Source organism: Atractosteus spatula, chromosome 1 (genome assembly GCF_055471065.1).
Source record: "Atractosteus spatula isolate fAtrSpa1 chromosome 1, fAtrSpa1.hap1, whole genome shotgun sequence".
Classification (NCBI taxonomy): domain Eukaryota; kingdom Metazoa; phylum Chordata; class Actinopteri; order Semionotiformes; family Lepisosteidae; genus Atractosteus; species Atractosteus spatula.
Genome location: NC_142706.1, coordinates 64,767,809 through 64,793,476, shown reverse-complemented (window position 1 = coordinate 64,793,476; position 25,668 = coordinate 64,767,809). Strand labels below are relative to the sequence as shown.

Genomic DNA, 25,668 nt, shown 5'->3' with positions numbered 1-25,668 from the left:
GAGGTTTGGAGTTGTGCACTTGTGTGTGATAGGTGTGAGGTTTGGAGTTGTGTGAGTGATTGTTGTGAGGTTTGGAGTTGTGTGCGTGTGTGTGATAGGAGTGAGGTTTGGAGTTGTGTGAGTGTGTGTGATAGGTGTGAGGTTTGGAGTTGTGCATGTGTGTTGGGAGAGTTTTGGAGGTGTGTGCGTGTGATAGGTGTGAGGTTTGGAGTTGTGTGCGTGTGTGTGATGGAAGTGAGCTTTGGAGTTGTGTGCGTCTGTGTTTTGTGATTGAGGTTTGGAGTTGTGCGTGTGATAGATGTGAGGTTTGGAGTTGTGTACATGTGTTTGTTGGTAGTGAGTTTTGGAGTTGTGGGTGTTTGTTGGGAGTGAGGTTTTGTTTCAGAATCTGCAATGTGCAGTAATTCTACGTGCATGAACACCCAGGGTGTCTCTTTATTCAAATGTTGGTATAGAAATTGTCCTCATTTTAATCTGCTGAAGGAAAAGGATGAAGTTGATTTAATTATTTCCTCCCAAACAGCAACAGTTTTACATCACGTTCATCATATCTGCTGTTTTTTCCCATGATCCCTGTATTCAGGGTAGTAGACACAGAAAACAATGAACAGCGACAGCTTTCAAACCCCTGCACGCTGGGAGGCCAAGCAGGGAAGTTGGATGCGCTACTGTTTCAGGCAATGGCTTTTCCTGCTGGTGCCAAGTCCTGACCCCTGACCTCTGACCCCTGCACTACAAGCTCTGGCTTGGCTTTGTGTAGCTTCCTCCCATTGTGTCTCTCCCAGCTCTGCTCAGTCAGCAGCAGTGGAGCCCAGTGGAAAATATTTGGAGATTGTGGAATGTGAGTGTAGCAGCTCATCAGTCAGCTCCCATGTTACTGACTCCACTAGGCACTGCGTGCAGACTGTGTCTGTCCTGTGGGCAGCAGATGCACAGCTCCAGTCCCAGGGGCCCACAGAGTCAGTATGTTGGGTTAAAATCAGGGTTAAATAGCAGAAATAGAAAATTAATTGTGCCCAAACTCCCCCCACCCCATGAGTTTGTCCATGTGAATGATCATCACACAAGCTAAAGGACATGGTTACAAATCAGTGGAAAACTGAAGAGGCACTTCTTTACACAAAGAGGTGTGGGAGTCTGGGACAGCTTACCCAGTCATGTTGTAAAAGGCAGTACCTGAAGCACCCTTGTTGTGCAGGAATGGGCTCCCTGGGGCTCCTGTACCAGATCCCTCCTCCTTGGGTGTACTCTTTCCATGACAGGCTTGTCAGGACACAGCAGTACAGATGTTCCACAGGTCTCAGGTTCCTATTCTGAATCTGTGGTCCAGCTGTTGCAGATACAAGTCTGGTCCCTGGACTCCATATCTTGAAGCTGGATGGCTGATATGTGATAAATGTCATAGTGACAGCTGATCTAAGCCTTTTGAGAATATGGAGGTGAAAGTGGACTAGTGCCTGAACCTGTTGTATCATTCAGCTCTGGGTTTATGTGGAGATCCTGTCCTGGTTAGTGGAAACTGTAGTGAATGAGTAAACTTTAAAGAGTCGCCATAGACAAAGCAGTGTAATTTAACAAAGAGTTATTGTCTCACTGTAAATTATTTATTTGTGTAGCACATACCCTTGACCAGGGTGTTTTACAATATATACAGCATATATGAAGTTTGTAATAGTTTTAATACAAGGATATAGACTACAACAGGAATAAATTATTAAAAATGACTAAGGCCAGCGCACACTGGGAGAACACTACCAGCTAGCCAAGGTGAGCCGATAAGAATTCGGACAGGGGATACAGAGAGTAACGAAGGCAGCCTGCTGGGGTGAGTTCTGTGTCTGCAGGGACTGGGAGCAGCTCTGGAGCCGGGCTGTCCGCGTGCTTCCTGACGGGTCGTTCAGAGTCTGAGTTCCGGAATGATGAGCTCCCGGCCGAGCTCCCGAGGGATCAGGGAATTCATCGAGCCGTTTTATTCCCGGGAGCTTGCGCTGTTCAGGGCAGCAGCCGGCCTGGTTGTTTGAAAAGGTTCTGGTATGGATTTGTTTTTGGCCGGCTCCGCAAAAGAAACAACAAAGGAAAAAGCTCCAGCACAGGCCGGCCCGGTGAGGGGGCACCTGCAGGAACACAGGGAGGGGAGACGGACGAGGCAAGCCTGGGAGCTGCGGTGAGGGTGGCGGACGGTTCTGATGCCAACTAGCCTGCCACGTGCCCTGGGCGCCCCCTGCCACGGACAGCTCCCCGTGCCTTCCTAAGAGATGACGACCGAGTGGCTGGTGGTGGAGTCACTGGCCTCCCGGTCCTTCCTCCTGGCCCCCGCAGGCTTGCCGTTGGCGTCCTGGGGCTCGGCTTGGGCGGCCTCGCGGGGGATGTAGCGCACCACGGTGTTGATCAGGTCGCTGCGGAAGCTCTTGCTCAGGAAGTTGTACAGGATGGGGTTGGCGACGCAGTGGAAGAGGGAGATGCACTCCACGATGCAGTAGGAGAAGTACAGCAGCTCCACCACGTTGCAGCTGAAGCTGGTGGGCGACAGGTCGTCCAGCATGAGCAGGAACATGACCAGGTGGTAGGGCAGCCAGCACAGCACGAACACCAGCGAGTAGACGTGCACTATCCAGCAGTCCCGCCGCCCCTCCACGCCGGGCACGGCCTTCACGGCGCGGGCGATGAGGACGTTGAAGGTGACGATGATGGCGCCGGGAATGAGGAACTCGAAGACCAGGCAGATGAGGGTGACGGCCGTGTACCACTCGGCGAAGCTGTGCGAGGGCAGCATGTAGCAGCCGGGCTCGTCCCACTCCAGCAGGTCCACGTGCACGTTCTCGATCAGCGTCAGGAGCAGGGCCAGCGCCCACAGCGAGCCGCAGATCAGCGCCCGGCGCCGCCTCTCCGGCGGGCCCCAGCTCTGCGCGGGCCGGGCCAGGGACAGGTAGCGCTCCACCGTCATGTAGGCCAGGAAGAAGGTGCTGCCGTACATGTTGACCACAAAGACCAGGTGCGTCACCTTGCAGAGGGTGCGGCCCCAGAGCCACACCCTGTTCAGGATGACCTCCAGCATGTAGAAGGGCACCACCAGCATCACGCACAGGTCCGCCACGCCCACGTTCAGCACGCAGAAGGTCACCCCGCTCCGCGAGTGGCGGCGCCGCCAGTTCACCCACACCACCAGGGCGTTCTCCGCCAGCCCCACCATGAAGAGCAGCAGGTAGAGCAGGAAGAGCACCATGCGCCGCGCGTCCTCGTTCAGCTCCAGCGTGCACTCGTAGAAGAACCAGGGCAGCGAGCCGTTGTGCTCGTGCAGGTGGTCGGAGGCGTTGGGGAAGCTATCCATGCTGGTGGAGACCTGCGGACAGAGAGGGGGGGGAGAGTTTTCTTCCTTGGCACTGATAACAGGGCAGTTGGGCTCTGAAAACTCTACAGTGCTCCGGGGAAGACCTAACTTAATACGTCGTGTTCATGGGGAATTGATCTGCAGAAGACAGCGGACAGTCAACGGTGAAACGCGCGCCAGCGGACACAGGCAGAAACTGCAGGAAAGAGCACTTAACACTGAGAGCAGGAGGCTCTTCTTTACAAAAAGGGGTGTGGGAGTCTGGAACAAGCTGCCCAGCTGTGTCGCTGCCTCCCTTTAAGGAGCGGCTGCATGAGATCCTTGCTTCATAAAGTTATAAAAGTTACAGATAAGAGGAGGCCTTCCACCCCTCTGGTTAGAATTGTTGCTAGTAGCTGACCGATCTGAGAATCACATTTCTGCTGCCTGTGTGTATCACCCTGCGCTCGTCTGCCTTGCGCGTCATCTGACTGGTTTTTCCCCATCCTGAATCTGGTGCAAGTCCTTCGGGAAGAGCAGAGGTCTTACTACAGATTCTATGCTTTATGGATTCTTCTTCTGTACATTCGATTTCAGCCTTCACCCCTTACCTGCGCTGTTTTCCATCCCTTGACCAGTGGTGTCAATTACCACCTACATTACCATGCAAGTCTGCAGCGTGCAATGTGAGAATTGATCAGATGTGCGACTTTATCGGATCCCTAAATTAGCCTTCCGAAGCTCCGTCTCTACCATATAATCTTTCCGGTTTAACCCACTAGTGCTGCTGCCTGTTCAAAAACACTTAAACACAAGCAAGACCTTTCCTGTTGACAGACCGGCCCCTCGAATCCTACTGCCAGACAGATGAGCCTCGAAAAGTTTGAACTTTAACTTTCAGGTGATCAAGAGCCAAACAGGCCGGCTCTGAGCAGCACTTCTGTCACAGTTTCTGTGCTTGTCACCTGCGCAGATGTCTGCACACAAACCTCAGCGGCCACACTGAATAGCACAGACACGCAGTTGATTTCAATTCACACACACACGCGCGCGCACGTGTTATTATCTCTGAATACTGACACTGCTCAGCATTTACGAGTGGTTTGTAAAATATGTCCACAAAGCATTATACTCCATAATGCTGGACGCAGAAACGCCCTCGAGACCATGGGAGGTGAAGTTTACCTTCAGCAATGCAACATGCATCACAAACAGGGCTCTCACGGTCTTTGCAGTTTCTAAGAGCAGAGCGGCTCGTACCTGGAGCTGAGGGGCGGGCGCTCAGTTCATTGGCGTTGAAGGCGCTGTCGAAGGCTGGACTGCGGACTCCCGATGACCGAAGACGACTCTCCACGGGCTGCAAGCTCTCGGACACTCTGGACTCCCCTAGACAGGAGCAGCATGATAAAACGACGCCCAGCCCCACACCTCCCCTCCCATGACTACCACCACAGGACATCCTCCCTCCGAGGGAGGGGGGGTGCAAACAGGAAGGCCCTGTGGGGGCCAGATTCCCCCTCTTGACTCGCAGGCCCCAGCGCTGGTCCGAGTTACTGCCCCTTCTGAGCAATAGCAGCTGCACGCGCAGTGGCCCCTGCCAGCTCTGTGTGGTGCGCGTGCCTCTGTGTTCAGGCTGCAGGTTCTGAACGGGCCCTGCTGACAGAGTGTGGCAGGAGGCAGCAGTACGACATGACTGAAGGCGATGCCCAATGTCCCAAGACGAAGCTGGGTGAGACGCTCAGATCGGCTGTCTGAAAGCAACCAATCGGGTTAGACAGGCCTGCTGAGGGGTCTGATGTCTTTGGCAAGTGCTGCGCCTCTCCAGGGCTGTGATTGTTCAGCCCTGGTCTGTCACTGAACGGCCTCACACGCCAAGCCCTTTCGTGTTGCCGCGGGCCTGCAGCTAGAAGGGCTGGTTCTGGGGTCTGTCCGGAGAGTCCGAGCCCTGCTGGGGGGGGTCTCCTAATTCTGAGCACTGGCCACGCCACACCTGTGTGATATTGATCAATCAGGCACGTGATCTGCTCCCTTAACAGAACTCTGGCCCGTGGAGACGGCGTGATTTCTAACTGGATTAAGCAGGGCTCTGCTGCCTGCTGGGTGAGGTCTGCACAGTTCTTGGCACTTCCAGTGAGCGGCAGACAGCCCCACCCCCTTTAATCCAGGGGTCCCCAATCCTACACAGTGGGACCCCCCCACACCAGACGGGTTTTGTTCCACCAGACCCCCCGATTAAACAATCAGAGCCTTAACAGGCCTTTTTACTGTTGTGTTTCATACACACCTCAAAACTGCCAGCCTTTGAGCAGACATAAACCATGCAGAGGTTCTAGCCCAGGAGCCTGCTGGTTCAGGTCAGGAGCTGTGGGGGTCCCCAGGACTGAGACAGTGAACCCCCAGTTTTAATCTCCCTGCTATTGACTTGTGGGCCCTCCGTTCCCACTTTTCCCCAGTGTGGGTGCTTTCTGCTGGAATTCGGTCCGGGGCAGAGCTCTGCAGCAGCAGGGGGAGCGCGCCGGCCGGGGAGGGGGGGGGGGGGTGGGGTGGGCAGCAGTAAATCTGCAGCGTTGAGAATTCCTCGAGAGCTAATCACATAAACAGCACACAATGCCAGGAAACCTCTGGAGCAGAGTGGCGCTGGGAGGTGTGGTGGACAGAGGAAGCCTGTGGGACATTAACTCTCATCAAGGAAGAGGACACTCACGGAGCCCCTGTCCCTCCCCAGCCCCCGAACTGGATCGCGTGTTCGTCTCCCGAAGCTACAGCATTCATGCAGTTGGAGGCTCCGGCTCCTGCGTGCCGCTCCGCGTCTTCGGTCCAGCCAGCCCAGGCCCTGGACTCCGGAACAGAGTCTGCGGGCCTGCAAGTTTGTTTTGGCAGTTCCTGGTTTTAATTGCAAATTAACAAGACCCCATCTGGAAGAGTGTGCAGCTCCTGATCTGTCAGCATTTTTTCCTTCTCTTGGTCATGTAAAGATATAAAACAAACAGATAACATCTTCCTCCATCTTTTTAAAGGTACTTTCTGCAGGAGAAACAGGAAACACCTTGTCAGCAGAACTATGGCTTCTGGAAAAGGGCGATCCCGTCGTGTCCCTGACCTGATTAAGTGTTGAGGCCAGAAAAACAGCCCCCTCCCACCACCGCCACCTCCCATCATGCCTGAAGTACAGCGGAGGTCTGGTAGCACTGCAGGACAGCGAACACCCCCACACCCCAAGTTCACCCAACTTTAAAATGAAGAAGACCCCATACCTGCATATCCCTGATACAGACCTGCCAGCTGGCATAGGACACGGGGGTTATGGTTGACAACACCAGTCTGTATTTACAAATCTCCTTGGCGACTCGTGTTGCCATGAACAATCGAGGTGTTGACCTGGGAGGATGGAAGTTACGTGCAAGCAGAGAGCAGCCCCCACACCCCCTCTGCGCCACAGAGCATCAAGAACAGCACACGAGGGGAAAGCAAGAGAGGATTGCGAGCTGAAGCCACTGATCCTGAACTCCAAGCTGGAGAACTTCCAGAATCCCGATTTGTGCACTAATGTGGGCTTCACCAGCTCTTCCGATGGTATGATATCGGACTAGGATAGACTGTCCGCTGCTCTCAGATGACAGCGGAGGGCACAACTCCAGCCCTAAGGGGGCCAGAAGGGTGCTGCTTGTCCTTCCACGTGACTCAGTAACCAACGGTAAATCATCGGTCAACTCAATAGGTAGCACTTGAAAATGGCTCCTAAAACTACATATTGTAGGTACTTCCTCTGGTTTAGCTGGCAAACTGTTGCAAAGTTTCACCAAATCAGCAACGGCAGTACATGTCATTATGCCCCTTGGGCCTTGCCTGGAGTCTTTGCGGTCGATCACCGAGTTCTCACATGGGCCCGCGTGAAGCCCTGTGCCTCCTGCACTACAGCTTTTTTACACCGCTCGGGGTATTAAGTCATCCGCTCAGCAGGAAAACAAATAAGAGCGAACATAGTACCTGAGCCTTTAATTACCTAATTGAGAACATTAAGTGCTTGACTGGACAAGTGGAAACCTTCTCTTGCTCTTGTGAAGCTGGAGACTTAGAGAGCTACTAACGTATTGGACTGCAGCCCTAATGTATCAGAGCTGGAGATCACTGGACTACATGGAAATAAAATACTTTCTCTACAAGTGAGCTGTGGGAAAACGTGAGAGATTAATCAAGTTAGTCAATCAACCAGACAGACTAATGAATGATTTCAAATAACATATCCAGATTAAAGGCAATCCTGAAAATATATGCATAAACATGGAAACAAACTCATAATTTAAAACAATCCATAAAAAGGCACTATTGGTAATAAAATTTTATTTTTGCTTGTTTGGTTGTTAAATAAGCGTGTAATTTACATCCAAGAAAAGCAGGAGAGGTAGGACCGAAGACCAGAAAAAAACAGCATCTTCATACTGCGGACTGCAGTACCGGCAGGCGGGTGTAGGGGGCGCTATGCGAAGATGTTTGCGATGAAGTCTCGGAAGCGCTTGGCGTACTGCTCAGGGTGCACTGTGGAGATTTCCGCACCAGCCTGGGAGACAAAACAGAACATCAGTCTGTGCCTCAAACAGGCACCAGCCTGGGGAACAAGGTCAGTACATCTTAACTATAAATATGATTCCTGACACTTATATAGTGATTATCTGGACATCCCTCTCCAAGCGCTTTACAGGGAATGGGGACTCTCCTCCACCACCTGAATGATCCAACGGCAACCGGAGTGCCCAGTACCTCCCCACACACCAGCTCTCAGTGGGGAGGAGAGCAGAGCGAATGAAGCCAGTCCAGAGAAGGGGATTATTAGGAGGCAATGATTGGTAAAGGCCAGGACACCAGGATAACACCCCTATTCTTTTTAGAAATCCCAAAGATTTTAAATGACCACACAGAGTCAGGACCTCATCTCTCCTCCGAAGGACGGCCCCTTTTTTACAGTATAGAGTCCCCATCATTATACTGGGGCATTAGGACCCACACAGATTGCAGGGTGAGCGCCCCCTGCTGGCTCCACTAACACCTCTTCCAGCAGCAGCCTTAGTCTTAGTCTTAGACCAGGAGGTCTCCCTTCCAGGTACTGGCCAGACTCACACCTGTTGAGCGTCAGGGGGCTGACAGTTTTGAGCTGCAGGGTGATATGGCTGCTAAGGAACAGTCTGTCACAGAAGAGTAACTATGTTGTAAGAACAGAGCGTTACTGTGCAGACAGTATCGGTAGACTTATCTGAAAGTGTATCACAGAGCATTACTGTTCACACCACTGAGACAGTTCCATTAGGGTCTTTACTCCAATAAGACATTAGACCAGTCAGTGTCCTGACTGAACTAACACCCCTGCTCTCGTACAGTCTGGCTCTCCTCCGCCTGGCCTCACCCCAGTGGAGGGTGCAGTAGATCCCATCTTATGTGTGAAGTACTTTGGAATGAAAAGCCCTGTCCAGATGCCAACAAATTAACAATACAATAAGCGATACTCCTGGGGAGTGTTTTTGCTGACTAGCCCCAGAAGAAGCCTGTTTTCTCAGGGAGCGTTTGCAGAGGGAGCTCTGGCGAGCTGCGGCTCTCCACCCCTCCCCTCACTCACCCCGTGCTTGACCGTCTTGGCCGCGTGCGCCGCCTTCTTCTTGGTGTCGTACTGCGTCAGCACGTCGATCAGGCCCATGAAGTACACCTCCCTCTGGGGGGCACCTGCAGCAGGGGCTAAAGGTTACCCACGGCGCGCGGACCGCCCCTCCGCGCCCTCTGAGTGGACTACAGCATACAGGTGGGGCTGAAGTGTTAGAGCATGCTCTAGGGGCAGGGCTGAGGCAGCTGTATGGACTAGGGTTCAAGTCAATGAGAAGTTAGTTTAAGGTTTCCTGGTCAAACAATTTCCCACAGACAAATTCCAGTGCGTACCCGTCAGCTCTCCAGTGTTTTCCGGGAGCCTCCTAGAATTTGGAAACTTCACTGAATGGTTTTGACTTAAGAGATTCTCCTGTGGAAGCCGGTTTAGGTCTGGTACCTGGGAAGTCTCATGTGGTTCGAGACACATGTCCCTCTATCGGTCTCTGATCACTCACCAGGGGCGCTCTTGACTGCATACACATCGACGTAGGGGTCGAACTCTCCTGGCCCCAGTGGCTTGTGGGTGTTCAAGTAGCCAGCAATTCCCTCGGGGGAGTTGCCATAGGAACCCGTGATGGCCAATCCGTTCTCTGACTCCGCCTCCTCCTTGTGACAGGGCTCCTCCTCTTCCTCCTCCTGCTCCGCCCGCGAAACGTCATGGATCCCCAGCAGGAGGCTGTAGTCCATGATCTTCAGCTGCACCAGGAACTGGACACACAATGCGGAACGAGAATGAGAGCTTCATCATTGGCCGCCAGAGGAGAGAGGAGGGGCTGCCCAGTGAGGGAGGAGCAAGCGAGAGAGAGACAGAGACGGCTCCCTGCCTCACCTCCACGTCTCTGTTGAGCTTCTCCATGAACCTCTCCTGCTGCTCCTCGCTCACGTACACCTTCTGCATGTTGTTCCTGAAGTCCATGTCCTTGAAGGTGGGCAGCTCCTTTACCTGGGGGCGCAGAGAGACACGGGCAGTACGTACAGCTGCAGGAATAGGCACTCTGTACGCGTCCCTGACTAGCCAAGGGCAAGACACGCTGCAGTTCTGCTCTTCAAGCCTATTTCATGCTCCTTCATGCTTCCTGCTATTCTAGTGGTTAACAGGCATGGTGCAGACAGGGGAGATGAGGGCTCCTGTCTGAATGCGGCGCTACCCTGATCGGTACCCCGTTCAGAAGAACAGGCTCGCCCGAAACGAACCGCCAGCTCCTCGGCCAGTGTTACCTTCTCTTTGTCACTTGCTTCCCTGGACACCAACGATCCCTGGAACACAGTAAAGACAAACAGATGTCCCTTGTCAGTGCTGTTCTCTCGGAGCAAGACCCGAGGAAGTGCATCCTGATGTGTATTTTTGCATATACTGTAAGTTTGCTATTGTGTACCGTGCTCTGAGTAGAGTAAAGTGCAGTCAAACAGGGGAAAAAAGGGAAAAAACATCCAATTCCATGCATCCCAGAGCTCGGTGCCGAGGTGGTGGTGATGTAAGAGTGGTAGGAGTGTGCCCCCTTGTGGCTGTTGTTGGTACCTCTGGTAGCGTGTGTCAGAGCAGTCTGGGCTGGTCTGCTGCTCACCCAGCTTCCCCATTTGATTTAACACAACGCAGGGCAACTTCCTCCATCTTTTGCTCCCAGGCAAATATTTTTCTCCATATTCTAACTTCACTTAAATTAAAAAAAAATCCATATGCACGGTCTCGCCAGATTTGCACCTGACTGCAGGCCTATGGACATGAGAATCAAGGGGTTTCAGGACAGCTGGGCTACTGAAGAACTTCTTCAATTCCACAGAATGTAGCTTTCAAGTATGACGGTTTATGTACTCTTGATGGTGATTCACCACCTCATTAACAAGTTTAATGTCACAGGAACAGGTAAAGATTCGTTCCATGCTGAAAAGAAAAGAAAAAAGACAATGTTTCTGCTGTGAAGCCATCTGCAGGTGTGATGAAGGCTGAAGAAAGCTCCACAGCAGAAACGTTGTTTCTTGTCTTTTCCTTTCAGCACGGAATGACTCTTACCTGTTCCTTTGCACGTGTGTTAGAGCCGTGCCTCCGCAGTCAACAGTAATGCGCACGGCTCTTCGGTTGGCTGCACAGAGTGTGGAACCATGGTGCTTTGCAGCGACTGTGCCCGCCCCCCTCGCTCACCTTCAGGTCGTACTTCCTGTGGACAAGGAGCCTGTGGCTGAACATGTTCCTCATCACCAGCAGGTAGGTGTCCTCGCTGTCCACGCTCACGCGGTACATCCCCAGGAACTGAGGGAGCAGGGTGCTGCCATGGCTCTTCACAATGTGCTGATGCACAGACAGAGAGAGGGGGAGAAAACGCGCCAGACGGCACGTGCAGGAAAGGGATGAGGCCGCGCGAGAGAAATCAGCCAGCTGCTCTATCGCCCTGCATCACACAACTGGCAGCCCACTCAAGCTCAGCAGGTGTGGGTCTGGCCAGCACCTGGGAAAGATAAGGCTGCTGCTGGAAGAGTTGTTAGTGGGACCAGTAGGGGGCGCTCACCCTGCGGTCCACGTGTAGCCTAATGCCCCAGTATAGTGACGGAGACACTATACTGCAAAAAAGGCGCCGTCCTTCAGAAGAGATGTAAAACCGAGGCCCTGAAACTCCGTTGTCATTAAAAATATCAGGGTGATTCTCAAAAAGAGTAGAAGTGTTACCCCTGTGTCCTGGCCAGCTTTCCCCCTGGTCTTTACCAGTCATGGCCTCCTAATAATCCCCATCTATAAATAAATTCCTTACAGCACCTTTCTGGACACTCCACTCAAAGCATCACTCCGTTCTCCTGCCCACAGAGAGCTGGTGTGTGGGGAGTGTACTGGCGCACTATGGCTGCTGTCACATCATCCAGGTGGAGCTGCACACTGGTGGTGGTGGAGGGGAGATCCCATTACCTGGAAAGCTCTTTGAGTGGAGTGTCCAGAAAAGAGCTGTATAAATGTAAGAAATACACACTAAAGTGACAGTGACAGACAGAGACGGCACGATGAATGCACAGACACAGAGAATCAGCTCAATCCTTCACTACGAGTTTGTAGAGCCCCTCGTGCGCTGAGTGAAAGAGGGGTGCCGGTACCTGGTGGTATTCAGACAGGATGCTGTGCACGTTGGCCACATCTTCACTGGAGATCTGCTTGATGACGAGGGTGCGGTCGTACGAGGTGAGGAACAGCCCCTCCTCCCCCTCCCCGCTGGCGGGGGGGCTGCGCGCCAGCGACACCTGAAAGTGAGGGTGGGTAGAGACACTGTGAGGCAGGGAAGGGTCACGGGGGGTCCCTAGGCTGGGAGCTGTGCTGGGCTGTGCCCTCCATGTGACGGGACCCACAAGTCACTGAAGGGATCAGTCCTATTGCAGCCCTGCCCATGCTGAGCCCATCACACCCTCCAGAACAAGTGTACCCAGTTATCTGGCCAAAATAATCCGGGTTTTGATGGGGCAACACTGGCACTGGCCCGGGAAATTTAAGTGCCCACAGGAGCGGGAGAGATGTCTCGGATAAAGAGGGATGTGGCAGAGGAGGCTATCCATGTCACTGGAGATCAGAACTCCAGCGCTGAGGACTGGCCAGATCTCTCCAGAAGCAAGCCGGCACTGCACCTGGTAATCCTGGTCCTCGATCCCAAAGCGCTCTCGGAGGTTCCGGAAAACCTGCGGGCAGTACTCCTTGAACTTGAAGTGACCGGGCAGATTTTCCCTGCAAAGAAGAAAAGGAATGATTTATTTAGGAAAATACACAGAGCTGCCCATCTCCAATCCAGTGAGGCTGGAAGTATTTCACTGCCTCACTACACCACCTTAGCCTCAGGAGCTCAGCCTGCTTTTATCCGAGAACTCCGCTGCCCCTCATAATGAGCCTCACAGAGGATCTGTCTGCAGAGTTTCCTGCAGGAACCCATGTGCTCAGGCTTAAAGAAATGACATTGCTGCTTAGGTCCTTCCAAAGAGGACCGGGTGAGACACTGGGACGGTTGAGCCGAACGGAGTGCCTCTTGCTCAGAACCCTCATCCCGATTCTCCCCAGCCGTGCTCCAGCAGAGCAGGTCCCAGCCAGGAGCGCCCCACTGCTGCACGGAAAGTTACAGCGAATTCACACTCCCTGTGCACAGTCGTTTAGTCCAGAACTCCCTGCCAGCCCCGGATTCCTGCAGGGATTAACGGATTGTGCAAATCCATTCCAGGCATTGTGGAACTCAGCCACCAGCTCCTACCAACAGACAGGCTGGAGCCCCCATCGCCCAGGCCTCCCTCCTAGAGCAGAGCCGTGACCGACTGCACACACACCCGTCTACTGCCAGGCCTCTACACTAACTTCATCCTCGCGCAACAGAACAAAGGCAGATTCCTTGCCCTGTGCCTGCTTCAGAGACCGAGACCCACAGGAACAATCTGATTCTCTGCAGCAGCAGAACCCAACCCTTTGGGGTTTAATATGATGTGGGCTACTGGGTATTTAGATGAACGAGTTGGCCCATTTACACCTCTAGCAATTATTCTCAGCTGCTGAACAGGTGGCGATTTATCTACTCTGTTAGATGCCTCAAGAAGGCCAGGTCTTTTCTCAAGGACCCCCAGTCACCCCCACCAAAATCTGTTTACTCTACTACCTCTGGAAAACGACACCAAAGCACACAGACAAAGACCAACAGATTTCAAAACGGCTTTCCCCCCCAGGCAATGAGACTACTGAACAGCCAACCACAGCAGCCACCAGCAATAACCCAAACGACCACTGATAAATAGTCAGTCCAGTGAAACTGATAAGGTGCTCCTGCATCTTCCTGATACTTCGCATTCTCAGGATATAAATGACAGTGCTAAATACCTCCTATCCCCACCACAAGTCCTTGTGTTATTTATTGCGTGAATGTCGTAAATTGTTATTTAGTGTATTCTACTCTGTAACCTTAATTCAATCAACTTCTGTCCTTGGCGAGCTTGCGAAAAAGCATTTCATTGCCAACAAACACCGGCGTGTGCTGTATTGTTGTGCATCGATAAATCAACCTTGATAGATTGATAGAGCAGGACAGCGGTCAGTTAAGCGACGACAACTGGTCCCACACAGCTGCAGGAGCCGAGCCAGAGCCCGGCGTGCCCACCTGTTGAACAGGTGGTTGTTCACTCTGATCTTGGTGTTGGCCTTGAAGTCATCGGGCAGCAGCATCACAGGCACCGGCACCTGGCTGAGGTCGTTGATCTGTGGACACAAGAAGGCGCAGCGCTGACACCGCGTGCAGAGCCAGAACAATACAGGACCCAAGAGCACACCAGAAACTGGGGGTCTCAGCAGCAGAAATACTAGCAACGCCCCCCCGCCGCCCCCCATCTCATCTGCAGGGCCTCTGTAAGCAGCGCGCGGGACACAGCGTGTTCAGTCTGGAGAAGGTGAACCTGCCTCCAGACTCACAGAATGTGAGGCCTGGGCTGGTGCTCCAACTGGACCGTGCCAATCAGCTGCCCTGTACTATTCTCTGCTAAAACAATACTTCTCCATACATCATGGCTATGAATATCATTTACTACTGTCCCATATTGTATCAGCCTATACCGTGCTGCTCTGAGCTAGTCCCATTCATTCTGACTAATTACATCCCGAATTCAAGAGGGTCCAATTCCGGTTGCCGGTTCATCCCACTGCCGGCAGAGGAGTCCTACTCCGTTGGACCCCTGAGCAAGGCCCTTAACCCCAACTGCTCCAGAGGCGCTATACATTGGCTGACCCTGCGCTCTGACCCCAAGCTTCTTACTGTTTGTGTCTGTGTGTCTCATGGAGAGCAAGCTGGGGTATGCAAAAAAGACAAATTCCTAATGCAAGAAATTGTATATGGGCAATAAAGTGATCTTATCTGATTCCAGTCCAGAGAGTTCGTGTGTGCAGGTTCTAACTCCAACCCGGCAATTAAAGAGCTTAATATGAGATGGTTACTGACTTAATTGGATCAATGCAGCAGCTTCTGGCAGATCTTCGTGTGCGACTGCTTTAGACAGAGCCAGAAGCGCTGCTGACCAGGACTGGACATCCCTGCAGCGCTGGAGCCGTGAGCCGACGCTGTCCAGGAGCGAGCGCAGTGACAGCCGGCCTGCGCTCTGTCAGCCTCCTTACTTTAAACATCTCTGACAAGCGTGTACATTACACAATATAACATGTCCCACTGAAAGCATGTTGGAGTTTGACACGTTTCCACTACGAAGATAGTATAGTCGTTTTATTTTGGTCTTAAACGCGGAGGAGGAGGAAAATCTTTCCTTTCAGCAAGGAGACAGACTAACGACAGCCTTCCACGCCTCCGACTGACCACTCCGCTGTGAACCTCGTCGCATCACCGGGTAGCTAAACCTCACCGAGGGGCGCCCGGTGCCGGTCCTGAAGGGGCGGTGTTTCATTCCAGCTCCGCCGTTAACAACCTGGAACAGCGGGTTACAGCTACCTGAAGTTGGGTGCTATCAGTTACTGCCTTAGCTTCACAAATTTAGCAGCGAATCCTGATTTTTTTTTTTCCGGGTGTTTTCTGCTTTAAAGAGATCCGGAAAAGCCGCCCCTCGGCACAGCTCGCTCAGCGCCTCCGTTTCCCCGTTTTCCCGGTGACGAGCACAGACCCGCGCACCCAAGCGCGACTCGCAACCCGACAGAAGTTTTCAAGCGGTATCTACGCGCATCGGACTAACTTCACTCGGGATAGTTACAGCCTCTCACGGGCCGTGCCGTGCCGCTGTCCTGAAATAAATCCCAGTTCCTTTCTGCAGTTACTCGTTTTCTCGGTCTCGGCAAGCCCAGGCTGTCAGTGATCACGGAAGCGGCAGCGCTCCGCTGGAGATACCCCCGCACCCACCCCCCGGGGCGACGGCTCCCGGTGCGCGGTAGGTACCGAGTGATTAACTCCCCACATGAACACGCTGAGGACGGGATCGCTGGCCCGGAAGACCTTCAGCTTCTGCTGGACGAAGTGCTTCTTCTTAGTCTTCGTCTTGGGGATCACCATCGGGGCGGAGGTGGCACTGGAGTTACCGGCCGACGCCATGAGAGCCTCCGCGTCTGGGGCTGAGCAGGCGGAGGCGAGGAGGGGCGGGGGGAGAGGGGCAGCGAACTCGCTCTCTCTCCCGAGGGCTTGAAATATGCGCACTCCGCCAGTCCGCCCTCCCTCGCTGTGTGTGTTTCTCTCTCTCTCTCCTTCCCCGTGTTCTGCTCGCTCTGAACCGAACAGAAACGTCTCTGTCCCGTGTCCCTTTTCTTCTCTCACATTCGCTCCGTCCCCTCCTGCGCACAAAAAAAAATGTCCACCGAGCAGCGAAAGAGCCCGATGACAACTGAGCACAGAAACTCCACTCACCTGGTCCCCACCCCCCTCCTCACGTGACTGCGAAGGCCGGCCAGGTGAGCCGCACACAGGTGAAAGACCCGCGTCATGTGACCTGACCCTCACTCCCCCTTCACGTGGTTCAGTACCTACCAGCCCGCCCGCTGGCGGTCGTGCTCGGGGATTTCGGGGAAGCACGGGTGGTCTGTCAACCCTACAGCCCGCATTGCTCCAGTCCGGTTCATTCCAAGTTTTTCTCGACCAGTTATTTTGTGACATACTGCCCTATATGGCAGTGGAGACTGGGGCCCAATCACAAAGCAGAGCTACAGCCCAGTATGGGATCTTCTGTCACGGCCTGAGAAACGGAGAGCGAGCCCCCTCCCGAGTTAATGACGGGACATTATTCCTGGAGATGTTTGTCAGGGCTCTTTGAGCCCGAGAGAGACTGGGAGAGGGAGACAGGCAGGAACAGTGCGAGAGTGAGACGCGTTTACTTCTTTACTGAGCCCCGTCACAACAGTAGGAAACCGAAGCAGCTGACAGATTCGGCGAGGCTCCGAGGAGGAGGAGGAGGACGCCACGAGCGGCCTGACACGCCTCTCGTGTACGGGGCCACAAGCCCGTGTTTGCTCCCCGACACAGTCATGTGAGAGAGACGTGGTGCCTGAGCCTCGGACGCCACCCGGGGCCACGGCGGCCAGCAAGTGCCCGGGCGAGCCCGTGGTCCGCCGAGCGCAGGCCGGGCTCCGTGCGGGACGGGGAGAAGTTCACCGCTTCGGGCGCTGAAAGTGAATCAGCTGCAGAGCCGGGCGCGCCTCTTATCGCTCTGCAGAAAAGTGTTGCGGGCTGTTGCTCTCTCAGACTTATCGAGCTGATAAGGAAACGAGAGGTCTTCGGGAAAGTTCAGAAACATTCCGCCCCCCGCCTGTACCATTACTGTTCCTCTCCTAATAATCCCCATCTCTGAACGGGCTTCATCACTCCCCGCTAGTAGCTGGTGAGTGGGGAGAGTATTGGCCCACTCCGGCTGCCGTCACATCATCCAGGTGGTGGAGTGGAGTCCCCATTACCTGCACAGAGCTTTGAATGCGGTGTCCAGAAAAGCGCTGTGAGGATATTATTAAATACTCAACGCTAACAACCATCCCTGAGCACAGTGGTCAGTGTCCCGCTGTCACAGAACTGTAATTACTCAACACTCCCAGCCAGTGCCTGAGCACAGTAGTCAGAGTCCCACAGTCACAGAACTGTAATTAAGTATGTAACTATGAACTGGCTTCATCACTCTGTTAGCTGAGAGCTGGTGTGTGGTGAGAGTACTGGCACACTATGGCTGCCGTCGCATCATCCAGTGTAAGAAAATATTATTATTATTATTATTATTATTATTATGTAGGCTATGTGCCTATGTCTTATTTAGGTCTCAGTCGCTTCTCATTTTGAAGTCTCTCCGGGTTAATTCAGGAACTGAAGAGTGAAAGAAATACACTTAAAAAACAACACCGCTTTAACTACGAAAAGTTTAAACTTAATTTATTAACATATTGCATGGAAAACCAGAGCATTTCAAAGGAAAAAAAAATCTAACAAGTCCACTGCAATTTCAATATCGAAGACAAACGTATAAATTAAACACTATAACATGTACAGCAGTAACACAGCTCTGAAAGTTGGCGGCTCGGAGGACGTCTCCGTTAAGGTGCGCGCACAGCGTCCGCTTCAGAAGACCAGAAACGTTCACTGATGTTCTTAAATAATCACTTCGAACGGAAGAGGGAGAAACAACCCCATCGTAAATGCATCACAAAAACATATACATTTATTAAATACAACAGACGCAGATAACGTACATAATTAAGTTTATAAAAATATGTATATCGCCTTGCAGAGAACGACAGCCTTTCCAGAAAGGTGCTTTGCACGATTCAGAAAGCGGAGCTGCAGTGCGTCAGGGAGCGGGCGAGTCGAGCTGGGCGCTTGGCTTGAAGTGAGAGACTCTCAGGACGCGTGTAAAGTGTAACATATTGTTAGGAAAGTGAAATACAGTTGCGCTGATAGAAAACTATACATTGCATGTACGTGTTCGCGTTCGAGGAAACCTTACCTATTACTCCAGAATAAATTAAATATAATCATTTGGTTTAATATTAATTCCGTGGTATAAAATGCTCAGTGTTTCTTGCGGAGGAGAGGAGGCGGTAGGAGAGGCAGGGTTCAAACTGTAACCAGTCCTGCAGAGGGCCTGAGATGGGCTGTCCGATTTCTGTATGTTTAACAAAACCTCTGAAGACCCGTATTATTCTTCCAAGGCAAACTGGCAGTGTGTGGATTCTTTCAGGATTAGACCTGTTATGGGAATTTATGTTTGTGTTACTACAGATACTGGAGGTACCTGTGTCACGAAAGTTCCCGTTTCTTAAGAACTATTATTTACACGAAGTTTCCAGGGGAAAACTGCTCGTATACCGTGATCGCAATCACGAAAAGGCAGCGATATATATATATATATTTGCTGAAGTTGTCTCTTGATCACTCTCAGTTTATCCGATCAGAGCAGTAACGTTCGAGTTAAAATGGCCACTTTTTGTAAGATAAAGCGTTTCGGAAAACGCGTTCTCAGCAGCGCAATATAAACGGCACCACCAGGGGGCGGTGCGGCGCTACAGCTGGGTCAGTCTCCCAGTCCTGCTCCGGGTGTCCCCGAGACGAACGCTTTTATTCCACACCAGCTCTTGATTCATTTCATGTAACGAATCAATAACCGAACCTGCTCTGTGGAGGGATGTTCACACTACCTTATCAGTTTCAGAATTAATCTTCTTAACTTGACTTTGAAGAAATGTAATGGGTGGAAACTCTGTTGCAACTGCTTGTAAAATCGCTGTTAAAATAACGTAAGTGGTTTTCAGCCAAGAGTGTTGGAAGACAGGCAGGGGTGACACTGCCTGGCACTCCCACTGACAACATTCCTGCTGCTGTACAGGTGAGCTGTCCACCCTTTTCCTAACTGCTTCTTCCAATTCAGGATCGGGAGTGGGTGGGAGGGTGCCTGGTCCTACCTCTGCGAGCAACAGGCGCAGGGCGGGGTACACCATGGACAGGACACCTGTCCACCGCAGGGTGCACACACACACACATTCACTCTCACTCTCTCACCAGGGCCAATTTCCCTCAGGAGCCAATTAACCCACCGCATGTCTTTAGACGGTGGAAGGAAACCCACAGGAACAGGGGGACACCATGCAAACTCCACACAGACAGCACCCAGCGACTGAACCCAGGGCCCCAGCGCTGTGAGGCAGCCATGCTGACCCCTGTGACTGAAAGAATAAAGCCTAAACGACGTCAATTCTGCGGCGGCCTTCTGCTCTCAAACACCTCTCAGTAGTCAACACTTGAAACCGATTCTTAAACAGGACGCAGCCAATCGAAAGGTTTAACAAGCCGAATTGGTCAGGAGCGGGACCGGCGCTGGGAGGAGTGTTCAGGCTGCGGGTTCGAGTCCACGGGCGGCTGAGCAGGCGAGGTGCGCTGTGAGTCTGGGCTCGGCTTTTCACCGGACAGTCCTTCTTCCATGAAGTGGCGGCGGCTCGTTCCCGAGCCGGGAATCCCAGGAGCCCCCGGGGCCGCGGCGGACGTGGGTCGGCTGGGACCTCCGGCAAAGCCGCTGGAGAAAGCCGCTCACCTGTCCCGCGCTCCACGTGATACCAGCTCACAGACACCGGCCCGGTGTGCGGAGCTTGGGGGGGGGGGGTTGTCCCGGTCCGGCCCGGCCGCGCTCTCTGCAGGGCAGGTGAGGGTTCGGCCCCCTGTCCTCCTCTTCCTCCTCCTCCTCCTCCTCCTCGCGCGCTGTGCTGAAGGGCGCCCCTCACTCCCCGTCGCACTGCAGGCTGGCGTCGCCCCGGTCGGGAGAGGACAGCGGCTGGCCCAGCTCGTCCACGCACCAGCACTCCCCGCGCTGCGTGCCCTTCGACGAGCGGCACTGAGGGCAGGCACAGAGGCAGGGGCAGAGTTACTGACAGCACCACTTGAGGCTCGCTCGGCCGGCCACACAGGCCCCAGGGCTGTGGACACTCGCCACACTGCGGTCAAGCGTAGTGCAGTACAGCCCAGTAAGACTGCAGTACAGCTCAGTGAAGTGTAGTTAAACTGCAGTAAAGCCCAGTAAAACTGTAGTGAAGCCCAGTGAAGTGTAGTAAAACTGCAGTACAGCCCAGTAAAACTGCAGTGAAGCTCAGTGAAGTGCAGCAAAACTGCAGTGCAGCCCGGTAAAACTGCAATGAAGCTTAGTGAAGTGTAGTAAAACTGCAGTGAAGCTCAGTACAGTGTAGTAAAACTGCAGTGAAGCGTAGTAAAACTGCAGTAAAGCCCAGTGAAGTGTAGTAAAACTGTAGTAAATCCCAGTGAAGTGTAGTAAAACTGCAGTGAAGCGCAGTAAAGTGTAGTAAAACTGCAGTGAAACCCAGAGAAGTGTTGTAAAACTGTAGTAAAGCCCAGTGAAGTGTAGTAAAACTGTAGTAAAGCCCAGTGAAGTGTAGTAAAACTGCAGTGAAGCTCAGTGAAGTGTAGTAAAACTGCAGTGAAGCTCAGTGTAGTAAAACTGCAGTGAAGCTCAGTGGAGTGTAGTAAAATTGCAGTGAAGCCCAGTGAAGTGTAGTAAAACTGCAGTGAAACTCAGTGGAGTGTAGTAAAACTGCAGTGAAGCTCAGTGGAGTGTAGTAAAACTGCAGTGAAGCCCAGTGAAGTGTAGTAAAACTGCAGTGAAGCTCAGTGGAGCGTAGTAAAACTGCAGTGAAGCTCAGTGGAGTGTAGTAAAACTGCAGTGGAAGAAAGGTATGTTACAGAGGAAAAGAACAGAATTATGGGTAGGCCCAGGCCCTGTGTCCGTATCCCACGATCCTCGCGCCCTGGCTGTTACCTGATTCTTCCTGTAGAAGCCCCGGGTGTCACAGTTGGGGATGTAGATGTCCTTCGGCGACTGGATGACCGTCAGCTTCAGCGACTCCAGGACGGAGTTGAGCAGCCGGCGGCAGGGGGCCTGTGGACAGAGGGCGGAGAGGATTCGGGTCACGTGAAGTCAGAGATGCTCTGTGCTGCCCTCTCTGTCTGGGCGAGGCACTGCACTGCGCAGCTACTGGAGCTGAGAGAGGGGCCCGTTCATCACTGTGTGAACCGAGCCAGTGTCTCCTCCCACACTACTGGACAACACTGGGATCCACAGCAGGAAGAATGCAAATCAAGGGAAATTATGTCACAAATATACAGTGCACCAGTAATGTAATGTGTTGTTATGGTGGGCACATTACAAAAAGAACACTGACCGCCCCCTGTGGGCTACTTTAGGATCAACAGTGCGCTTCTTTACACAAAGAGTGGTGGGTGTCTGGATCAAACTGCCCTGGAGTAAATATTTCTTATATGTTCTCAGATTGAACTGTCTGGGATCTTTCACAGCTTGAAAGCACTCAGGACTGCGCCCCACTGTAAGGGTCGAACAGAAGGGGACGGCCCAGAGAGACCAGCAGGGGAGGTTTGGAAACTCACGAGTTCAGCTGATCTCCCGTCAGGACTGCGGGCCGGCGGCGCTGAGCTACCCCCTGGCAGGACTGCAGCTGCTCACAGAAGAAAGAAAAATGGTGAAGAGTTGATGTGTGCACTGCCCAGAACAGGTTCATCTCTCAGAACGTCATTTCAGTGCGAGGTTTTTAAAGCCGAAATTTAATCGATAAGCGTCCCCCTTCGTCTCTATACGGATGCAGTGGCGGAGTTCTGCCAGCAGGGGGAGCAGTGCGTTTCCCAGAGCGCAGGGGAAGGCGTGGGAAGACAGCAGCACGTGGCCTGGTCAGACCAGCGCTGTACAGACAACCTCAACATGTCCTGCAAGACCAATGACTCAGGGCGAGCTCAGCCTCACGCAGGAAGAATTTCAAACCTCTCCTAGCATAATGCAAATATTTAAAAAGAACATCCCTGAGGCTCAAAACTCTAAATGAAACATTTGGGCTGTTTACACTGGCTTTTAAATGAACCTGAAAATAAAAGACTGATGTCACTCTTTACAACTTTTTTTTTAAAGTAACCATGTGCACATTCAGTATCCTGGGAAATGTTTCATGGATACAGCCTACAGGACTCTGAAAAGATCCTTCCCAGCTAATACACAACACTGCAGCTATCAAAGATCCAGCATGCAGCCAGAGTTCCAGTGCACAGCCAGTACATAGAGATCTACCACACAGCCAGTACCTGGAGATCCAGCACACAGACTGTACCTGGAGATCCAGCACACAGCCGGTCCCTGGAGATCCAGCACACAGCCGGTCCCTGGAGATCCAGCACGTAGCCGGTCCCTGGAGATCCAGCACACAGACTGTACTGTACCTGGAGATCCAGCACACAGACTGTACTGTACCTGGAGATCCAGCACACAGCCGGTCCCTGGAGATCCAGCATGCAGCCTGTACCTGGAGATCCAGCACACAGACTGTACTGTACCTGGAGATCCAGCACACAGCCAGTACCTGGAGATCCAGCACACAGTGACCAATATTGTAGTTTGGACTGTGTTCTGAATACTTCACATTCAGTATTGTCACATACTTATTAGGAGAGGCCAAGCTGATCTAAAGACAGGAGAGAATGAAAGAGAAAAGAAGAAGATGGGACAATAGAGGAAAGGATAGAAGATGGAGAATCAGAAAGAGGAGAAAAGTCACACGCTTGTGTTCCAGGAACTGGCTCCTGGGTCTCAGAGCAGGATAGTCAGAGAAACTCTGAGTCATACACTGAAGGATATGGAAAACTGCCAGGCCTTTAAAGACTTGTCACTGTAGTCACAGGCTTGACGTCTTTAGAAAAACCCCTTCTAGAGAAGAAGCACAGAACCAGGCTCTGCTCAGGCGGCCTCTGCCTGAATGAGACTGTTCTCAGCGCTGCCAGTCTGCTTCCCTGTCCCCTTCCCTGCCACCCCTGGAGCCTCACGACGAAGAGCTGCGTGTGCGAAGACATCTTCTGGCTGTGAGGGCAGTGCGGAGGCGTCACTTGACAGACGGCGACCCATGCAAACTCCCCCTGCAGCGCATTCCAGCAAGCCGCGAAGGACCCCCGTCTCGCCCGAGTCCCCCCGTCTCCTCCTCCAAACCCCACGGGCTGCAAACGCTCTGCCTTGCTCTGTGTGGCCACAGCCGCCCACCAGTGCCCCCAGCCGGACCTCCCTCCTGTCAGCAGCCCCTGAGCCTCTCCATAGGCAGCAAAGTGAGAGGCCGCGCTCCGAGGATGTCAACACAACATTGTAAAATGTTACAACAGCCCACGCTGCGAACCCCTGCCAACCAAATCTACAAGCGGCTCGCCAGCCAGCCCTCCCTCTGCTCCCCGTGAGCGCTGAACCCTTCCAGAGAGACAACAGCTGTTCTGCTGTAGAGACAGCAGCCGTCCCCCCTCCCCTCTCCTCCCCAAATAAGCTGGTGCCGACCTGGGACACATGCGAGGGGAAAAGGACTGTTCCATTTCCTAACGGGGGGGTTTCGACTGAATGAAGTTCCTACTGTCCAAGGAAACACCGCCGTTTTTACAAGATATCGCCGAGATTTCCTCAGTTCAGCGGACAAACGTCTGAAAAAGCAGATCCAATCAACGTAAAATCACTCTTTAGCAAAATCTGCGCTACCTTCGATTTACACAACTCCCCCTTTCCTCATCACCGTGGTCCTGCCCGCAAGAGCAGCACTCTCAACCACTCTGAGCTGTGGTGCAAATTTTTCTCTGCCTGCTGGTAGATGCCTGCTACCTTTCCAACGCTGTTCAAATAAAGCTAAAAACAGGGAGTCTTGTTCTTATTTCTCATGTCTGTGGCCATGTTTTTCCTAGCTAGATTTGCCTGTTTCACTTCTTTTTTTTTTAAACCGGAAAGAAAACTCCACGCTGGAGTCCACATGCTTTCAGCCACCCTGTGTGGGTTTCTCTGCAGCCCCGTGCCAGTTTACCTGCGGGCACTAAAAGCTGAAGCAGCGTGCAGAATCCCCATCCAGCACTCCCTCCAAACAAGCCACGTGCTACACAGAGACCAAGACCCTGCAGCTCCCAGGAACAGACCCCAGATGCCGGCATGCCGCTCTGTGCCCTACTTACTTGTGAGGTTCTTCAGCACTGGATTGTGGCCGGTCTTGTTTCTGCCTGGCCGGGCGCAGACACCTCTGCCCTGCAGCAGAGCCTGCAGGGGGCTCTTCTCTCCAGGGCGGGGCACACAGCGCAGCCCCCTGGCACAGCCCAGGGTGTAGACTCCACAGGGCTCCCCCAGGGCCAGAACGGCCGTGCCCGCCTCCCCTCCGCCGGGCTCCCGGAGTGCCCGCGCCGGCCCGCCCTCCTGCCGGCACGACGGGCAGCCCCTTGTGGGCACGAGGTGGGCACCGAGCGCCCGGGTGCCGGGCTGGCAGAGCAGAGCGACCAGCAGCGTGAGGAGAGCCTGCAGGCTGGGCGGCGTGGGCATGGCGAAGCTCGCAGCTCACTGAATCCAACTTCTGCTTCTGCGTTGTTTTGGAAACTCGCGCTCCCGTCCTCCAGAGTCTGAGCTCCTGCGAACACGACAGCAGCGGCGGCGGCAGCAGCAGCCAGAGTGAGACACAGAGGAGAGAGAGGGGGCACTGGCTTTTAAAGATCTGAAAGGTGGAGAGAGAGAGTGGGAGAGAGCAAGGACTGTTATGACACCTCCAGGGGTTGGGACTCTCCAACGAAAGAGAGAGAGAGAAGGATTTTTTTTTTTTCCTTTCTGGAACTGCCAAGAACTCCTCCTCTGCTCCTTCCCCGTTGCTCCGTGTCCTGTCTTGTCACTCTCATTCTGGCACCTTGAGTGGCTCTTCCTGCCCCCCCCCGCCCCCCCCCAGTGCAAGCCCTCGGAGCGGACAGGACAGAGCCCCCGCGCCCAAATATCACTGGGCCGCTCTCCATCTGCTCCTGCTCGGGGGAGCCAGAGGGAGAGGGGTGGAGGGGAGCTCCCCGCACACAGCTGGGCGAAGCAGGATCTGATCTCCTCTCTCACACACAGAATAACTCCAGCACAGAGTCTGCAGCAAGACTCTCACACACAGAGAATAACTCCAGCACAGAGTCTGCAGCAAGACTCTCACACACAGAATAACACCAGCACAGAGTCTGCAGCAAGACTCTCACACACACAGAATAACTCCAGCACAGAGTCTGCAGCAAGACTCTCACACACACAGAATAACTCCAGCACAGAGTCTGCAGCAAGACTCTCACACTCACAGAATAACTCCAGCACAGATTCTGCAGCAAGACTCTCACACTCACAAAACAACACCAGCTCAGAGTCTGCAGCAAGACTCTCACACTCACAAAACAACACCAGCTCAGAGTCTCCAGCAGGACTCTCACACACACAGAATAACACCAGCACAGAGTCTGCAGCAA

At 53.2% G+C, this 25,668-nt stretch overlaps 3 protein-coding genes across 4 annotated transcripts; all 3 read right to left on the bottom strand.

Moving 5' to 3' along the window:
• Window positions 1–1,582: 1,582 nt before the first annotated feature.
• On the bottom strand, window positions 1,583–4,685 carry ackr5 (atypical chemokine receptor 5). Its single transcript, XM_088910915.1, has 2 exons — window positions 4,568–4,685; window positions 1,583–3,340 (listed from the first exon to the last, which is right to left on the bottom strand). The coding sequence occupies exon 2, from the start codon at window positions 3,326–3,328 to the stop codon at window positions 2,249–2,251; it is 1,080 nt and encodes a 359-aa protein (XP_088767041.1). The 5' UTR covers window positions 3,329–3,340; window positions 4,568–4,685; the 3' UTR covers window positions 1,583–2,248.
• Window positions 4,686–7,631: 2,946 nt separating this feature from the next.
• Window positions 7,632–16,272, bottom strand: pip4k2ca (phosphatidylinositol-5-phosphate 4-kinase, type II, gamma a). 2 transcript variants are annotated; one of them, XM_088916750.1, is made up of 10 exons: window positions 15,808–16,272; window positions 14,041–14,138; window positions 12,539–12,635; window positions 12,017–12,160; window positions 11,079–11,225; window positions 10,157–10,195; window positions 9,768–9,881; window positions 9,394–9,646; window positions 8,916–9,019; window positions 7,632–7,865 (listed from the first exon to the last, which is right to left on the bottom strand). In XM_088916750.1, exons 1-10 carry the CDS (start codon window positions 15,958–15,960, stop codon window positions 7,785–7,787), a joined length of 1,230 nt encoding a protein of 409 aa, XP_088772876.1. In that variant the 5' UTR covers window positions 15,961–16,272; the 3' UTR covers window positions 7,632–7,784. The 2 variants fall into 2 exon arrangements, with proteins under 2 accessions (XP_088772876.1, XP_088772870.1); XM_088916744.1 differs by having other exon boundaries at window positions 15,827–16,248.
• A 1,479-nt stretch (window positions 16,273–17,751) lies between these two features.
• igfbp6b (insulin-like growth factor binding protein 6b) lies at window positions 17,752–24,863 on the bottom strand. Its single transcript, XM_088910786.1, has 4 exons — window positions 24,370–24,863; window positions 21,784–21,851; window positions 21,158–21,277; window positions 17,752–20,221 (listed from the first exon to the last, which is right to left on the bottom strand). The coding sequence occupies exons 1-4, from the start codon at window positions 24,725–24,727 to the stop codon at window positions 20,108–20,110; spliced, it is 660 nt and encodes a 219-aa protein (XP_088766912.1). The 5' UTR covers window positions 24,728–24,863; the 3' UTR covers window positions 17,752–20,107.
• Window positions 24,864–25,668: the final 805 nt, after the last annotated feature.